Here is a 19,426-nt window from a genome sequence, read left to right as displayed (position 1 = left end):
AAGTCTCTAGAGCCTAGAAGGTGATTGGAGGGAAGAGAACAGAGAACGTCCGGTCATCCACATCTGGTATAAATAATTCTATGTAAATGAATTCCAAAATTTTAAGGAGTGAAACTGGAGCACGGTGAAACAGACTGAAGAGGAAAGAGGGAAGTGAGTGGGGAGAACTCTGATTCTCAGAAGGAAGGGAGCCTTCATCAATGGCGTCTTCTCTCAACAAATTATCTCCATACAATAAATATGAGATAAGGAAGAGGAATCCAGACCCTAAATCATGCGCTCTTCTGGTCATTGACATGCAAAACTACTTTTCTTCCATCGCCAAGCCCATCCTCTCCAACCTCTCCACCACAATCCATCTCTGCCGGGACGCCTCCATCCCTGTCATCTTCACGCGCCACTGCCACAAGTCCCCCGATGACTACGGCATGCTCGCTGAGTGGTCGAACGACGACCTCGTCTTCGATGGCACCCCGGAGGCGGAGCTTATTCCCACACTCGATCGGAAGCCCGCGGATATGGTGGTGGAGAAGAACACTTACAGCGCGTTTAGGAACACTAATTTTGAGGAGAAGCTTGTGGAGATGGGGGTAAAAGAGGTGATTGTGACGGGGGTGATGACGAACCTCTGCTGCGAGACGACGGCGCGTGAGGCGTTTGTGAGAGGTTTTAGGGTATTCTTCTCTGCGGATGCCACGGCGACGTCAAATTCGGAGCTCCACGAGGCCACTTTGAAGAACATGGCTTATGGGTTTGCTTATTTGGTATGTTGTCAGAGGCTTCGGCATGCTCTCTCTGTAAAATAAACCTTCGAGACAGATTCTCTATGTTTTAAATAAAACTTCTTTCCTTCTCCAAAAGAACGTTTTGGATTGCTAATAACTGTGCTCATGGAAGCAAATTACTAGTGTATGCTAAATGCAGGGGATCCAAACAGGGCCGAAATTGGAAGTATAAATATTTCTCATGCTGAGACCTAAGAAACTGAGCCTGGTCTATCGTTGGATGAAATGGTATAAACTAGCATTACAAATATGTTCCCCACAGGACTGCACAACTTTACTTCTCTGAATTAAATAACATGGGAGTCTATCCATCTCATTTATGGCTCATGAATGGCATCACTGCTTGTTAAGTTTAGAAGGCTGCATATCATTACCATAGAGACAAAAGATTACATTTGGTTTCTTCATCACTCTCTGCCTTTAGGCGCAGAGGTAGAGATTGATTAAGGATACAAAATTGCTTTGATCAGTAGTTATCAGATAACTTGGCAAGGAAAGGAAGTTGGCAATTTGATTACCCATTCTGCATGCATGATCTTCACCCGCCAATCCCTATGAATATAGGAGTCTAACATCATTAACAATGTCTCTAAAAGGGTAATTACTTGTAATCCCTTATTTAGCGGAGTAATGGTTTTATACAGTCAGTTTCAAGAGTAATTTTCCTAAAACCTCTGTTCCAACACACAATGAGACAGAAAGTAGTACCAAACATTTTGACAATAGTAGGTGGAACAATGGTAAGTTTACAGCAGAAACCACATATCCAGTAATTGGAATTCTTAATCATCGGATAAGTTTGGATGTTATATTTAAATTTGTCCCAAATGACTTGGATCCTCCTTCTTTGTTTCTCGCTATGAACTTTTTTTGGAACATTGGTTCTTGATGTTTCCATGGCGCTAGAGGATCTCAGTTCTATTTGCATTCATAGATGGGGTTCTGACGCTGCAGAGGAATTTATGTTGTAAATTTTGGTAAATACATGCCATCAAGATTTCACAGGGAGAATGATTAGCATTCTACTAGCTAGTAGAACTAGTTGACATGATCTCATGTTTTACGTAGAAGATTTTCATGGATAGGAGGTAATTCATCTATGCTCTGAAGCCTAATTTTCCAAACATATATAATTGAACCTAACCTCTTATTCTGTGTATCTTTGAGGTCATTTAGCAAGAACATTCTTTGGTACATAGAATAAGTTTAACTAAATCTCTACTAGAAATGCCAATTATTTTAGAAAGGCAGGTTGATTAATTCACATAGGAACTGGAATTTGATTCATTTCATTCATTCCCTTATACCCTTTCAGTCTTTAATATAACACCCAAATATTTAGTTGATTTTGGTTTTAAATATAAGGCTTATTTTTTATATTTATCAATTTTTTTTAAATTATCCTTATGGATACTCTATCAACAATAATTAAGCAAAAAAGAGAAGAAAGATATTAAAGAAGATGATTATGGTATTTTAGAAAAAAACATGTCATTTTTTATAATTAACTAACTTATTTAACTTTTTTCATCTAATCATATTAATTAAATAGGTGTTATATTAAGGATTAGAGGAGTATTTCATTCTCATGTGCTTGGTGTTATGTGTTAATTATCTCTGGATAATCCTTGAAAGGAAGAGAAGGGCCTAGCGCGTACGCTGTACTTTGGATGTGTATAGTTCTCTGGCCTAACGCTCCTCGTATTCCTTTTGGTTTGTGACCTTTTTTCTTTTTGGTGAATTGGTTTATGACCTTGTTCCGTTCACATAGGCCTTGCTACATTAAAAAGGGAAAAATTAGTACAGTGATATTTTACCATGATTATTGTTCCGTTAAAGTTAGAGTCAGTGGACTTAATTAAAAGAGCTCTCGTGGGAATAAAATAACTAAGGATTGTGGCCAAGTCATGAAACTGACAATGCCAAAGGCCATCGGATCCCCTTGTTTATGCCAAAAATTGTAAAGGCCAAGCTTGCGATCTTGATCTTTGAATTGTAAATGGGCCCATATGGGCGAGTCCTAACTCTTAATGGCCCAGCAAAATTAAGTTTTTTATTATGGTTTTTCTTAGAATTGAATTTCATAAAATAATTTGATTTGTTTGGTTTTGGACCCTGGTTTATGCATTTGAATTTTTAAAAAATAGACTAATTTAGACTTTAGATAACGATCTAATTTATGCTATGTGTTAATATCTTTAAATTATATATATATATTTGATAAGTGAGTATATTTATACTTATATCTCAAATCAAGTAAAATAATAAATACACTACAAATTTTGAAATTAAATTTTATTTCAGCTAAAATGAAGATTACAATTGGTAGATTAAGCTCATATAAGTAGTAAAACTTTAATCTTTCTTATGGTTCTATTGCAATGTCGATCCTAAACCAGCAAATGATTTTTTAAGTAGTTTGTATTACTTGGTTATAAAATTTATTGCTTTATTATTTAACAATTTTATAATATTTATTATTTTAAAACATATATAATGCATCTTAATTTTTTTTTCTCTTAAAAAGAGTTAAGTTTTCCTCAAATTATTGCATTACGACTTCACTCATCACCTAGGACAACATTCTTAGGTACAGATACCTATATCTATAGGGATTTTTTTTCATTTAAAAAAAAAGGATAAATCTACTGTCGTAAAGTAACACTGTCATATATATGGCTATTGCTAGAAATAGTTTTCGTGTGTGAGTATGTATAAGTGTGGAAATGTTTCCGGTCAAAAAAAAAAAGTGTGGAAATGTTGAAATTTTTATTCATAGTACATTATTGTTTTTTTTTGGGGGGTATGCACAGTAGATTACGACAATATTGAGTGGAGTATTGTTTAAACTTTAAGGTTGACGTAGGGTATGTTTGGATTGGCGTTAGGTAAAACTGACTTCTGGACAAACTGACTTTTATAACTGAAGTTAGAGTAAAAGTCAGTTAGTATATGTTTGGATAGATGCTTTTAAAAAGTCAGTTGAAAAAGTTAAAAGTTGTTTGGATGATTAATAGAAAAGTTAGTTTAGTTGTAAAATGACTGAAAAGGGCATGGACTTTATTGAATAGTAGTGTTTGAAATTTTATGTTTTTAATGTGATAATAGTTTTAAAAATACATAAATTATTATGATAAAATGTAAATCATTTATTTGTAAAATTCTAAAATAAGAATATTTGTTGCCGAGAAAAATTTAAAAACACATTGTAGATAATTATTATGATAAATAAAGGAGGACCTCAGATTTTTTTTTTAAAAAAAAAAAGAAAATAAAACTGTGCATTTTCATTTGGGGCCAGGGGATATCATTATCATCTTCTCAAGAAGCTGGAGGGAGCAGAACGGTGGAAGAATGAGGACTATTCTTCAACACCCCTTCCCATATATATGACCTCACACACGTAGCCTTCCAAGGAAAAAAAAAACTCGCACACACCAAAGACCCAACCTCACCGTTTCCATCACTCCACCACCTTTTCCCTCCTTCATCGTCTTCGACAGCGAGTGGCAGAGCAGAACCCGAGACCATCATTCCCTTCCATCCTCACCATCGCCATTCGTTGCCACTTCAAACGGAGACAATGGGAGACGTGCACGGGGAACAAGAGCAGGGGAGGCTCGGTCGTGTGGGGGAAAGTGGAGAGTGAATGAGGGAGAAGCGCTGACGACAGTCACTAAGGGAGAACAGTCGACGATAGGGAGAGACGGAGAGCAGCCGGCGACGATAAGGGAGGGATGAACGGCCAGTGCAGTGAGGGAGTTCTGAGGGAGGGAGCTCGGTGAACTAATTGGAGCAGGGAAAATATTAAAGCTGGTAAGGAAGGATGACACAGATTTGTCGCGGAGGGAGAATAGCCGCCGAGATCCACGAATGGAGACGCCGGAGAGAGCGACGGACGGAGACGCCGGAGAGAGCGACGGACGGAGACCCACGGATGGAGAAGGCGAGACAGTGCCGAGAGTGACGGAAAGGCCGAATGCAGAGCAAGAGAAGCCTCCTTGTTGCTCGGTCGAGTGTTTTGAGGGGTCGAGTATCTGAGGCTTTGGAAAATGATAGGTGAGAGAAATAATACCCCATTAATTGCCCTGCAACGGTAAATTGCATTATGAACGGTGGAAAAGCTGGAGCAGGAAGCGTCCGAAAATAAGTAGCTTTTGGTTACAAGTCAGTTCCAAAAGCAACTCATCTAAACAATCATTTTCCCTCAAATAAGCCACCAACCTCGGTTACAGCCTTTCCCATGTACTTTTAGCTTTTGTAATGACAATCCAAACATAACCATAATCTTTAGACTCTCACGTTTGCATAAATATTGGTTTTAGTTTTTAAATTTGAAACTATAAGTATTGATCTATTAAAGAATAAAATGATCCAAATTTTTATTAAATTAAAAATTTTATTGTTTTAACTTTATTTCTTTAAAAAAAATATCAAAATAGCTATCGTAGGTTAAACAGGCTTGAGGACCACAATTAGTCACGAGCCGGAAAGTTTAAAGACTAGACTTCTTAATAGGACTGTTTACGAAAGTTAGGCCTAAACAAGTTAAGATGTGCTTGGGGGATGGTGTGTTTGGGATATTTTTTTGTAATCTGACTTCTGACAGCGAATGGGTCTTTAGGGGGGGGCTCCATATTTTTTCTTTCACTAGTACGGTGAAAAAAAGGATTGGAGCATTAATTACATTTTAAAATTTTTACCTACCCATGTTCTTTCTTGACAAAATAAAAACTCTTAATATATAAAATTATAATTTATGACTTTAAATTTAGAAAATAATAAATAAAGACCTGATTTTATTTTTGTAAAATATGAAATATGAATAAAATATTTAAAATGTCTCTCAGTTAAATTGTTATTTAGTCTACTGAAATTGTCATTTTTTAAAGTGAGCTTATCATTTCTCATAGTTAATTCGTCATTTGGTATATCCTCAGCTAAATTGTGATTTGGTATATTGAAGTTGTCATTTACTGAAATAAATTTATCATTTTTTATAATCAATTTGTTATTTGACTGAAGAATATTTTAGACATTTCACTATAATTTTATATTTACAAACATAAAACCGGTTCTTTATTTATTATTTTTTAAATTAAGAATCCCACGTCATAATTTTATATACGGGTGGTATTTATTTGCACTTTTTCCTTCGTTCTTTCTCTATTCGTGGGTTAAAAAAAAAAAAAGCAGAACAGAGGGCAGCATCTTTCACCGTCTCACCATTGTCTCGTCGCCGTCTTCCACCGTCTCCCTGTTCTGGTTCTTGTTTGGGAGTCGCCGTTTATTGGCCTATGTCCGTTTGCTGGTCTCCGTTCTTTGCAAGTCGTGCCTGTGCTCTTCTTCGCTCTTCTTCTTCAGGTAGCTTGTCCGTTGCAAGTGGTGGTCGTGGTCTGTTCTCTCGTTGCTGGCGGTGTCCTCTGCTCCCGATCTACTCTACTAATAGCCACCTTTGTTCACCTAGTAAGAGATCAAATGTTTTTTAACCTAGATTTGTTCCTATTTCTGCTTCTTCTTGGCTGCTACTGGATTGAATGATGAAAAAACGCATGGGTTTCTGCCACGGATCTCCATTTTCAGCTTTTTTTTTTTATTTGTACATTTAGTTTTATTAGATATTTGTGGGTCTCCCGATCTACAGTGTATTTTGTTGGTAGATTCTGTCTTTCTCTGCTATGAATTATTTTTTCCCTTCAAAACCAGAAAATTAGAATCAGATTTTGCATAATATTCATGTTACTCTGAACGGTGTGGGGGGATTGAGCATTTGTTTCACTATCTGGGGGTTTGTATTCTTGAGCATTTGTTGTGTACTATTGTCGGTCTCCATTTGTAGACAGACTCCTAACAAAACTTGAAAAGCCCCAATGAATGGCAAAAATGGGGGATTTTCAGATACGTATTTAAAACCCACACGCACCTACTCACACTGGGCGGCCACTTAAAATAAAAGCCATTGCCAATTAAAATAAGAAAAAATCACTAACAGGTCAGGTCTCACAGAAGGTAATTTATTACTCTGAGATCCCACGAAATGTCAAAATCACTGACAGGTCTCAAGGGACCTCAGAGTAATATTTTCGTTTTGTAAAATGACATTACTGCCTCTCATATTCCAGATTCACATTCGCTCTGTCATTACGATTTACAACCTCAGCAGCGACTATTAACAACCTAATGAGAGGGCGTTAACAATCCTAGCAGTATCCGTTAACAACTTACTTTATAGAATTATATAACCTCTACATAAGAGTAAATTATAACCAAATAATATAATACAACAACTTTAACACTAAAATGGGAAGCTTTTTGATATCATTAAGAATTTTAACTAGATCCAATAGGATTATAGTAATATTTTAATGCGAATATCCATTTACAATCTCAACAGCGATTATTAACAACCTAATGAGAGGGCGTTAACAACCCTAGCAGTATCCGTTAACAACTTATTTTATAGAATTATATAACCTCTGCGTAAGAGTAAATTATAACCAAATAGTATAATACAACAACTTTAACACTAAAATGAGAAGCTTTTTGATATCATTAAGAATTTTAACTAAATCCAATAAGATTATAGTAATATTTTAATGCGAAGATCCATTTACAACCTCAATAGCGACTATTAACAACCGAATGAAAAGGCATTAACAACCTAAGCAGTATCCGTTAACAACTTACTTTATAGAATTATATAACTTCCGCGTAAGAGTAAATTATAACCAAATAGTATAATACAACAACTTTAACACTAAAATGGGAAGCTTTTTGATATCATTAAGAATTTTAACCAAACCCAATAGGATTATAGCAACATTTTAATACGAAAATCCATTTACAACCTCAACAGTAAGTATTAATAACCTAAGGAGAATTGTTAACAACCTTAGCAGTGTCTGTGAACAACTAACTTTATCGGATAATATAACTTCTAACTATAACTAACTAAACTATAACTAAATAGTCTTAAAGTTAATCTTATATAGTTGTTAGAGGTTATATTATCCTATAAAGTCAATTGTTAATAGATACTGCCTAGATTGTCAACAGCTCTCTTTGGGTTATTAATACTCACCATTGAGGTTGTAAAAGGATTTTCGCATTAAAATGTTGCTATAATCCTATTGGGTATAGTTAAAATTCTTAATGATATCAAAAAGCTTCCCATTTTAGTATTAAAGTTGTTGTATTATACTATTTGGTTATAATTTACTCTTATGCAGAGGTTATATAATTCTATAAAGTAAGTTGTTAACTGATACTGTTTAGGTTGTTAATGCCTTCTCATTTGGTTGTTAATAGTCACTGTTGAGGTTGTAAATGGATATTCGCATTAAAATATTACTATAATCCTATTGGATCTAGTTAAAATTCTTAATGATATCAAAAAGCTTCCCATTTTAGTGTTAAAGTTGTTGTATTATATTATTTGGTTATAATTTACTCTTATGTAGAGGTTATATAATTCTATAAAGTAAGTTGTTAACGGATACTGCTAGGGTTGTTAACGCCCTCTCATTAAGTTGTTAATAGTCGCTGCTGAGGTTGTAAATCGTAATGATAGAACAAATGTGAATCTGGAATATGAGGAGCAGTAATGTCATTTTACAAAACGAAAATATTACTCTGAGGTCCCTTGGGACCTGTCAGTGATTTTGACATTTTGTGGGACCTCAGAGTAATAAATTGCTTTCTGTGGGACCTGTTAGTGATTTTCCCTTAAAATAATAGGTTTCCAAGCTGATTTTTTTTTTTTAAAAAAAACTCAATCCAAATACACGCCGGAATCCAAACACGTCCTTAGACCGTGTGGAGCCCGTCTCGTTTCCGAACTCTACTTTTATGGGTTGGCCCCACGCGCACCCATTCCCAGGGCAGAGGCACAGCCACTTAAAATAATAGGCATACTATTGATTTTTGACTTATGTGACCGACTGAAGATATTTTCTTGTGGAACACTTGTGTGGATCCTCCTTTCTCAGAGCCTTCCAAACTTAAATTTAATGGAAGGCATAGGGCAGAAGCAGGTTGCTCACATTCCTCCTCAATAATGGCACTGCCACAGGCAACTCAAGGCAGATGTGCAGTGGTAACCGGAGCAAACAAGGGAATTGGGTTGGAGACAGTGAAGCAGTTGGCTTCAGGTGGGGTGAAGGTGGTGCTCACAGCAAGAGATGAGAAGAAGGGTCTAGAAGCTTTGGAGACGCTGAGAGAGTCTGGTGTTGTTTCTTCAGATCTTGTGCTTTTCCATCAGCTTGATGTTGCCGATGCTGCAAGCGTGGCTTCTCTTGCTCAGTTCATTAAATCCCACTTCGGCAAACTTGATATTCTGGTAACTCTTGGATCACCTTTGCCAAACTTGTTTTGTTTTCTGATAACTTGGCATCTCTTAGTTATTAACTCAATCACCAATTCTATATATGTGTTCTCAAAATGTTAACACCAAAAGAAAAATTTACCATATGAAAACACTGCTTTAAATCTATTTGTATTATTTCTCTAATCACTTTACAAACAAGGAGAATGGATGCGCCGATAAAGGAGGTAGACCAAACATATAGAGTTGATCTTTTGAAAAGTATCAATTGCAGTACTTGTAAAGTTATTAAGCAGAATCTTTTGGTTGGCAACTTATTCAAACGTTTGAAGTTAAAATACATAAAACTCTTTCAAACTTTGGGTTAATTGCATTTTACCTTCCTAACCTTTAAAAGTTTAAATTAAGAATTATGACTATCAATGCCCCATTAACGGTTCTGATCATGTCATATTCTTTATATTTTTTTATTGTATGCCATTTCATTTATAAAAATAAAAATCATATTTGGCATTTGACATGTAATTTTATATATTTTTATAATTAAAATAAAATATTTAAAAAATATAAAATACTTAAAAAACATTTCACATATTTATTAGACCATATCTTTTTACATAAAAAATAAAACTGCTTAAAATTGTATATATTATTTATTTTATAGATGAAATGGTATATAATAAAAAAATATAAAAAATAGGCCTTGAGTGAAGCTGTTAATTTTAACAACAATTTTAACAGCGAGAGAGTTGATAGTTAAAACATGAAACATCAGGATTTTTAATTTAAATTTTTTAAAAGTTAGGGAGGTAACGTACAATTGAACTAAAATTTAGGGCACTCTTATGTCTTTTAGCCAATATTTAATTGATGATAAGGTACAGTAGTATCGTACAGTCTATGCATGTTGCTGTGGCTTGTTGCTGTTGTATTATTTCTCTATTCACTTTTTTTTTTTTAAGAAAAAGAAATGGTGTGATTGATTTTTTATGATATGTATCAAGTACTCAAAATGTTACCTTGGTTTCTTTCAAACTTAAGTACTAATTAAGCATGATTTTTTTTTTACCAAAAATTAAGCATATATGGTTCAATTGCCAATAAAGCTGTGCTTGTTTTGTTTTCCTTGTGATGAATCCTCTTATTTCCTTTGTGGATTCTCATTACTTGATATGGATATGTGGTTTCATGTCATCAAGATATCATATTGGTCGCAAAATGCAGGTGAATAATGCAGGAATTCCTGGAGTCATGTTTGGTGACACTTCTTTGATAGCTCTGGCAATCACTAATGGAGAGGTAAGACTATATATAAACGGAATAGACTTTAACTGTTTGGCCCTTGAATATATTTTTACTCATTCAGTTTAATTCATCAATAAATAATTTTGTAACCTAGTGACATGTATGCAAGTTCTCATATAATTAGAAGGTCGTTAGTGTGATTCTGCCTCTAAGTTTATGTCGTTAGTGAAGTTCAATTGCTCAAAAATTTTTACAAATTAGCATTCATTTGATCCTTGTCACATTACAGCAGAAAAGCAAATTAACCCTGGAATTTCGATGAAATACAATTCCATTGCTAATTCACTGTTTTTCAGTGTGTTAAAAAGAAAACATACCGTTACTTCTCTTTTCTTAATTTGTAGTTATCATCTGGTCTACTTTAATTGACTCTCTGTTTGTTAATTGTTTAAGCGATATAAGGAATATATCAAATTCATAAGGAAGAGTTAATTAACTTTTCTTAATGTTTGTACGTCAAAAATTTCTCTAACAATTAACTATGCCATGCACTTCATAGGAAAAAAATCTAGAGATATATACATTTTAATATGATGTTCAGCTATTTTGTGACAATTAAACTATTAATTTGTAGGAACTACCTGAGGATGAGAGGAAAAGGGCAATGAGTGAACCATATGAATTAGGGGAAGAATGCTTGGAAATAAATTATTTTGGTGCAAAAAGGACAACAGAAGCTCTTTTGCCCCTTCTCCAGTTATCAGATTCACCAACAATTGTCAATGTGGGATCTTCCCTGGGAAAGCTAGAGGTATTCATTAATATTTGATTCAGTTTGTGTGTGGGTACAAAAAATTAATATTTTTGTCCTTATAGTTTTGGTTTCATTTTAATTTATTTTTTAAATTTTAACTTAGTAAAACTTAGTCCTGGTGTTTCTAATTCGGTTGTAATTAGTCCCTAAACTTTGATTGGATGAAGCTCAATCCCTGCACTTTACCATATTTAAAATATTAATCCCTATATTTTAGAAAATGGAATAATAAATTTCATAAACCTTACAAACTGAAGTTTTAATTAAATGGTTAAAGCTATAGGGATTTAATTATAATGAGTTAAAGTTCAAGGACTGTTCAACTGAGTTAAGACAATAGGGACTATGTTGTACAAAGTTGGAATTTAAGGATTAAGTTAAAATTGAGTTGAGAATCAAAAGATTAATTTTTCCATATCCATAGGTATTAAAAACTTTTAGAATTAAATGGTAATGAATATAAAAAGTTGTTAAATTTTGAGACATTCAATAAAGTTTAAGATTTTTTTTATTTTTTGTTCCAGTTAGACATGCGTATTGAAAGTACTTTATGAATAGGACCAGAGGAGGAGTTAAAACCTTTTATGATTAATATCTTCAACCTTCATATCTATTTTAGTTGTTTGTCATCATCCTCACTATTCTTCAATTTGCTAATTAAGAGGTTTGTTCGTTGTTTTAATTTGCATGACATAATAAAATTCAGAACTTATCAAATGAATGGGCAAAAGGAGAGCTGAGTGATGCAAGTAAGCTGACAGAAGAGAAAGTGAATGAAGTAGTGAGAGAGTTTCTGAAAGACTTGAAAGAAGGGTCACATGAGAGGAAAGGGTGGCCTAAGATAATCGCAGCTTACAAAGTTTCTAAAGCTGCTTTAATTGGCTATACAAGAATTGTGGCAAACAAGTATCCCAATATGTGCATCAACTGCCTCTGCCCTGGCTTTGTGAAGACAGATGTTAATGTCAACACAGGCTTCTTAACTGTTGCCGAAGGTGCTTCCAGTGTTGTCAGATTAGCGTTGTTGCCCCATGGGAGTCCATCAGGCCTCTTCTACTTTCGCACTCAAGTCTGTCCCTTTTAATTGCATAGTATGAAGATGAATCTATGTAATAAGAAGATAAGTGGGGGATCTGTTATAGGTACCCTAATCATATAATGTGGAAAGAGATCAAGTTACCGGAAATCGAATCGATCAATAAGGTGATTGAGGCAAAGATTCAAAAGTCAGTGGTTTAAACTAAGGCTAACCCAAAATCAGAGCGATCATAAATATTCAAATAAAAAGCCATTTATCAACAAGTATATAGCACATTTATGCATCAATCGTACATTACCCATGAAATAGGGTTATTAAAGCAGGGGTATGATGGATAGCTATTTTTACAAAACTCAAAATGGTGTATTTTAGGCACAATAAGAAAGCAAAAGAATAAATAAAATTTAACTCAGTCGACCCATATAAAACTCTCGACCAGATTGGCTAAGGGGCTGGTTCACTAGCTTGACTGACTAATTTTTTGAAAATGTATGTGAAGGAAATTTTTTGGGGACGGATGTGAATAAAATTTTTTATGGATGTGACAACACACGCCAATGGGTAGTTTAGTATTAGATAAATGCAATTTGTATGTGTTTTTTTTTATATTTAGATGGGCTTTGAAATTGGCATAATTTCATGTATATCAAGCTGTAAATGAAAGTTAGCTCTGAACTGATATATTAGATTTTGTGTCATATTTTAGTTGTAATTATTAGTATCCTTCATTGTCAATACACCTTTTTTCACTTCTCACTTATTGTACTATGATTGGTCAATTTATCTGTTGATATTAGTTTAAAAAAAAATGTGATTTTAAGTTACCCAGTAAGTTATAAATATAATGTCATATGATATCATCAATTCTTCTACATTAATTCATTTTGGTTATAATGTGATATTGTTATTAAAAAATCAATTAGTATTGATATGAGATTATTAAATCATTTGTTCTTAGCTACACCATCACTTTTTAATGATTGTAGCGTCATTTGTCAATAATTGCATTGTCACTTGTCAACTTATTTACTAATATAAGTTTTAAAAAAATATGATTTTAAATTACACAATGACATACAATATTGACATATCCAAAGGAGTTTCAAAATAAAGGAGTTACTTTTTTTCCTCAAAAAATTGATAATATAATTTCTTTCAACTCCTCATAACTTGTTCCTTTTTTTTATATTTATTGTTCTTACACCGTCCTCAACATATTGTATATAAATCTACTCTGTTATTGATAAACTTTCCCCCCTATATGGGGAAAAAAAACAAAATAAATGCTTTCTGAATGTACTCATCATCTTTAATGTAAACGTGCACGACACAATTGCCATTAACAGATGAAACAACAATATTGACAACTATCACAACCTACATTAAAAATTATCCCAACATACATTTACAATTCTCTCTTTTTAGCACTTTTTTTGGTCTAAATTACTAGGGGCAACAAGGTCTTTTCAATCTTTTTTATTACTGCAGTCAAGTTCCTTTCGAACTCCAAAATAATTATCATATTTCTAGAGACTTTTTTTTGCAGTATTTTCTCTTTTTTGGGGCCTCAGTGCAATTTTTTCTTTGCATAATGTTTTAATTTATGCTGCTGTGTGTTAATATCTTTAAATTCTATATATTTAAATAAGAGAGTATTTTTATACTTATATAACTTTTATAACTTGAATAAGAAATTTATGAGTTTTAATAGCAATATATCTCAGAGTAAAGCAAAATAATAAATAGAATGTAAAATTTGAAAGCAAAGTTTATTTGAAATAAAATGAAGATTTGCATATTAAAGCTCATATGATATGAGCATGTAGTATAAATAATGTAAGTTGTGAAACTTTCATCTCTCTGATAGTTCTATTGCAATGTTAATCCTAGGCCAACAAATGATTTTTTAGGTAGTTTATATCACTTGGTTATAAAATTTATTGTTTTATTATTTGAGTTTTTCTCGAATTATTGCATTAGGATTTCACTCATCACCCAGGAGAAATTCTTAGCTATTAGGTACCTGCAACTATGAGCATTTTAATTAGGTAAAAAAGGAAGATAAATATGCTGTCATAATGTAACAGTCATGTGGCTATTACTAAAAATGGCTTTCGTGAGTGGAACTGTTGAAATTTTCATTCATAGTACAATATTGTCAATCTTTAGACCGTCAAATTCATACGAAGGTTAGTTTTAATCTATCAAATTTTAAATCATGAGTTTTGATTCATCAAAAAACAAAATGGCATAAGTATTTATTAAATTATATGGACTGATATTTTAGATAAAAAAAAGCTAAGGGGCCAAAATTTATAATTTAAAACTTGAAGAATTAAAATTAAAATGAAGATAAATTTAAGGGATAAAAATTTGTATTAATTTTTATATTAGTCATGTTTTAAATTAAAAATTTTATTGTGTTAACCTTTTTTCTGTAAAAGAAATATAAAAATAGTTATTGTAGGTTGAACAGGCTTGAGGACCCCAATCGGTTATAAGCCCGCGAGTTCAAGGAGTAGACTTCTTAAAAGGTAAGTCTTTTTTTTTTTTTTTGGGCCTGAAAAAAGGTAAGTCTGTTTAGGTCCGAGCTTGTGAAGGGTCAACTTTATAGGGCCAGCTCGTCTTGTTTTCCCAACCTGCTGTTTGACGCCAGGGAAGAGGAGGGAAGAAAAAAATGCTAAAAAACTTGATTTAAGAAAACAAAATAGAAAAGTGAGATTTTAAATTTTTAATAAAGATAAAATATAAGATAAAAGAGTAATTAAAATTAATTAAAAGCTTTTAAATTCTTCAATTTTTTAAAATAAGCTCATTAAAATTTTTTCTCTTCTTCCCTCTTTTTGATTTCCTTTGTACCAAACGGACAAAATTCTACTAGTGTGGGTTGGCTTTTGCAGCTTTAAAATCTAGTTTAAAAGCTCAAAAGCCAATTGGCAAAAATTATTTTTGGATTGGTATTGGAATCAAATGATTTTTTTTTACCCCAAAACCCAGTTTAGAACTAAACCGAATTTGGAGTTTTTGGGATCATCTAAAAGTGAATGGGTATTTAAAACAACTTTAGCCTGCAAAATGCACAGTTGAAATAAAAGTCACTTTCACTTGTACTATGTTTAGTATAAGGGGTGAGAAAATTTTAATGAATTTGATTTAAACGATTGGATAGATGGGGTTATGAAGTTTTGATAAAAATAAGATATACGATAAAAGAAAAAAAATTAATTAAAGGTTTTTAATCTCATTTTTTAAAAAATTTTTAAATTGAATTTATTAAAATATATTTTTTTCCCCTCATCTTCCTTCCCCTTCCATTCCAGTCATAGCACACAGACTTCTAACGAAACTTCAAAAGGCCCATGAATGGCAAAGACGTGGTATTTTCAGATACGTAGTGAAGGGCAGGTAAATAGAATTTTCATTTCAAACCCCACACGCATCCACTCACATGGCGCAGCCACTTAAAATAATAGCCATTGCCAATTGAAAACACCCACACAGAACCTGGTGCACTATTGATTTTTGGACTTGTGTGACAGACTGAAGATATTTTCTTGCGGAACACTTGTGTGGATCCTCCTTTCTAAGAGCCTTCCAAACTTAAATTTAATTGAAGGCATAGAGCAGAAGCAGGTTGCTCATATTCCTCCTCAATAATGGCACTGCCGCAGGCAACTCAAGCCAGATGCGCAGTGGTAACCGGAGCAAACAAGGGAATTGGGTTAGAGACAGTGAAGCAGTTGGCTTCAGGTGGGGTGAAGGTGGTGCTCACAGCAAGAGATGAGAAGAAGGGTCTCGAAGCTTTGGAGACGCTGAGAGAGTCTGGTGTTGTTTCTTCAGATCTTGTGCTTTTCCATCAGCTTGATGTTGCCGATGCTGCAAGCGTGGCTTCTCTTGCTCAGTTCATTAAATCCCACTTCGGCAAACTTGATATTTTGGTAACACTTGGAGTACCTTTGCCAAACTTGTTTTGTTTTCTGATAACTTGGCATCTCTTAGTTATTGACTCAATCACCAATTCCATGCTTTCCAAAATTTCACCACAAAAGAAGAATTCACCACCATGAAAACACGTGTTTAAATTTACTTGTATTACTTCTCTACTCAAAAAAAAAAAAAAACCCCATTGGATGCGTCGATGAAAAGGGTAAACCAAGTAGTATAGAGTTGATCTTTTGAAAAGGATCCATTGCAATACTCAGAAAGTTATTGGGCAGATGACAACTCATTCAAATATTTAAGGTTAAAATCCACAAAATTCCCTTAAACTTTAGATCAATTGCACTTTACCTCCCTGACCTTTAAAAGTTTAAATTAAGGATCTTGATATTTCATGTTTTGACTATCAATCCTCCTATCGTTAAAATTGGCATTAAAGTTAACGATTTTGATCATGTCATATTTTTTATATTTTTTTATTATATACCATTTCATTTATAAGAGTAATATTTGGCATTTGACACGTCATCTTATATATTTGTATACTTAAAATAAATATTTAAAAATATAAAATACTTAATAAAAAAGTTTCACATACTTATTAGACCATATCTTTTTAAAAACAAAAAACAAAAAATGCTTAAAATTATATATAAGACACCAAATTTTATTTTTTGGATGAAATGGTACATAATAATAATAAAAAAAAAATGACATGACCAAAACCGTTAATTTTAACAGCGGGAGAGTTAATAGTCAAAACACAAAAAATCAGGGTTTTTAATTTAAATTTTTTTAAAAGTTAGGCAGGTAACGCGCAACTCAACTAAAATTTAGGGAAATTCTGTGTATTTTAGCCAATATTTAATTGTTGATAAGGTCAATGATATTGTGCAGTCTATGCATGTTGCTGGGGCTTGTTCTTGTATTATTTTTCTATTCTTTTTTTTTTGAAAAAGAAAAGAAATGGTGTGATTGATTTTTATGATATGTATCAAGTGCTCAAAATGTTACCTCGGTTTCTTTCAAACTTAAGTACTACTTAAGCATGATTTTTTGACCAAAAATTAAGCATATATGATTCAATTGCCAATAAACTTGTGCTTGTTTTGTTTTCCTTGTGATGAATCCTCTTATTTGCTTTGAGGATTCTCATTACTTGATATGGATATGTGGTTTCATGCCATCAAGATATCATATTGGTCGCAAAATGCAGGTGAATAATGCAGGAATTTCTGGAGTCATGTATGGTGACACTTCTTTGATACCTTTAGCAATCAATAATGGAGAGGTAAGACTATATACACGGGATAGACTTTAATTCTTTGGCCCTTTGATTTATTTTTACACCATTCAGTTTAATTCATCAATAAATAGTCTTGTAACCTAGTGACATATATGCAAGTTCTCGTGTAATTAGAACTTCGTTAGTTTGATTCTGCCTATAACTTTATGCCGTTAGTGAAGTTCAATTCTTCAAAGCTTTTTATAAATTAGCATTCATTTGATCCTTGTCACATTACAGGAGAAAGGCAAATTAACCATGAAATTTTGATGGAATACAATTCCATTGCTAATTCACTGTTTTTTAGTGTGTTAAAAAGAAAATATATCGTTACTCCTCTTTTCTTAATTTGTAGTTATCACCTGGTCTACTTCAATTAAGACTGTTAATTGTTTGAGCGATATAATGAATATATTAAATTTCAAAAGGAAGAGTGAGTTAACTTTTCTTAATGTTTGTATGTCAAAAATTTCTCTAACAATTAACCATTGCGTGCACTTCACAGGAAAAAAATCTAGAAATATATACATATCAAGATTATGCTCAGCTATTTTATGACATTTAACTTATTAATTTGTAGGCACTATCAGAGGATGAGAGGAAAAGAGCAATGAGTGAACCATATGAATTAGGGGAAGAATGCTTGGAAGTAAATTATTTTGGCGCAAAAAGGACAACAGAAGCTCTTCTTCCCCTTCTACAGTTATCAGATTCACCAACAATTGTCAATGTGGCATCGTTCTTGGGCAAGCAAGAGGTATTCACAAATATTTCATTCTGTTTGTGTGAGGGTACAAAAAATTGATATTTTTGTCCTTATATTTTGAATTTCATTTTAATTTAGTCCATAAATTTTAACTCAATATAACTTAGTCCCAGTATTTTTAATTCTATTACAATTCAGTCCCTAAATTTTGATTGGATGAAGCTCAATCCTTCTAGTTTACCATATTTAAAATATTAGTCCCTATTTTTGAGAATGTAGAACTATAAGTTTCATAATACAGACTAAAGTTTTAATTAAATGGTTGAAAGGAACTCAATGGATTGAATTATAATGAGTTAAAGTTCAATGACCATTCAACTGAATCAAAACAATAGGGATTTTGTTGTATAAATTAAAATTTAAGGATTAAATTACAATTGAGTAAAACAATATAGGGATCAAAAGATTAAGTTTCTCATATATATATACACATATTAAAAACTTCCAGAATTAAAGATAAATTTTTAAAGTTATCAAATTTCAAGGTTCTTTTTTTGTTCCAATTAAAATGTTTACTGAAAGTATCTTATGAATAAGACCCTATGGGGAGTTTATATTAAAACCTTTCAGGATTAATATTTTCAACCTTCATATTTATGTGTATTATATAGTTGTTTGACATCATATATCCTCAGTATTCTTTAATTTTCTGAGACAGTTGTTCATTGTTTCAATTTGCACAACATTATTAAATTCAGCATTTATCAAATGAATGGGCAAAAGGAGAGCTGAGTGATGCAAGTAAGCTGACAGAAGAGAAAGTGAATGAAGCAGTGAAAGAGTTTCTGAAAGACTTGAAAGAAGGTTCACATGAGAGGAAAGGATGGCCAAAGATAATGGCAGCTTACAAAGTTTCTAAAGCTGCTTTGATTGGCTATACAAGAATTGTGGCAAACAAGTATCCCAATATGTGCATCAATTGCCTCTGCCCTGGCTTTGTGAAGACAGATGTTAATGCCAACACAGGCTTCTTCACTGTCGAAGAAGGTGCTTCCAATGTTATCAGATTAGCATTGTTGCCTCATGGGAGTCCATCAGGCCTCTTCAACAATCGCACTCAAGTCTGTCCCTTTTAATTGTTGCATATATAGCATGATGAACATATGAATCTATGTACAATAAGAAGATGGCTGGGTGATCTGTTATAGGCACCTTAATCATATCATGTGTATGCAGATCAAGGTATTGAAAATCGAATCGACTAATAAAATGATTGAGGCACTAGTTCAA

General features: G+C 33.0%; 3 protein-coding genes across 4 annotated transcripts; all 3 read left to right on the top strand.

Moving 5' to 3' along the window:
* LOC114724408 (nicotinamidase 2-like) lies at positions 1-955 on the top strand. The gene has a single exon (XM_028910755.1). It carries the CDS (start codon positions 201-203, stop codon positions 804-806), a length of 606 nt encoding a protein of 201 aa, XP_028766588.1. The 5' UTR covers positions 1-200; the 3' UTR covers positions 807-955.
* Positions 956-6,051: 5,096 nt separating this feature from the next.
* Positions 6,052-12,525, top strand: LOC114724401 ((+)-neomenthol dehydrogenase). 2 transcript variants are annotated; one of them, XM_028910740.1, is made up of 5 exons: positions 6,052-6,251; positions 8,802-9,123; positions 10,333-10,407; positions 10,988-11,164; positions 11,874-12,525. In XM_028910740.1, the coding sequence occupies exons 2-5, from the start codon at positions 8,842-8,844 to the stop codon at positions 12,249-12,251; spliced, it is 912 nt and encodes a 303-aa protein (XP_028766573.1). In that variant the 5' UTR covers positions 6,052-6,251; positions 8,802-8,841; the 3' UTR covers positions 12,252-12,525. The 2 variants fall into 2 exon arrangements, with proteins under 2 accessions (XP_028766573.1, XP_028766572.1); XM_028910739.1 differs by lacking the exon at positions 6,052-6,251 and having other exon boundaries at positions 8,706-9,123.
* Positions 12,526-15,753: 3,228 nt separating this feature from the next.
* On the top strand, positions 15,754-19,426 carry LOC114724402 ((+)-neomenthol dehydrogenase-like). Its single transcript, XM_028910741.1, has 4 exons — positions 15,754-16,144; positions 17,362-17,436; positions 18,011-18,187; positions 18,895-19,426. Exons 1-4 carry the CDS (start codon positions 15,863-15,865, stop codon positions 19,270-19,272), a joined length of 912 nt encoding a protein of 303 aa, XP_028766574.1. The 5' UTR covers positions 15,754-15,862; the 3' UTR covers positions 19,273-19,426.

The sequence above is a fragment of the Neltuma alba genome, unplaced genomic scaffold, assembly GCF_004799145.2.
Source record: "Neltuma alba isolate B1F8T4 unplaced genomic scaffold, ASM479914v2 tig00012187_pilon, whole genome shotgun sequence".
NCBI lineage: Eukaryota > Viridiplantae > Streptophyta > Magnoliopsida > Fabales > Fabaceae > Neltuma > Neltuma alba.
This window is presented reverse-complemented; position numbering and strand designations above follow the sequence as displayed.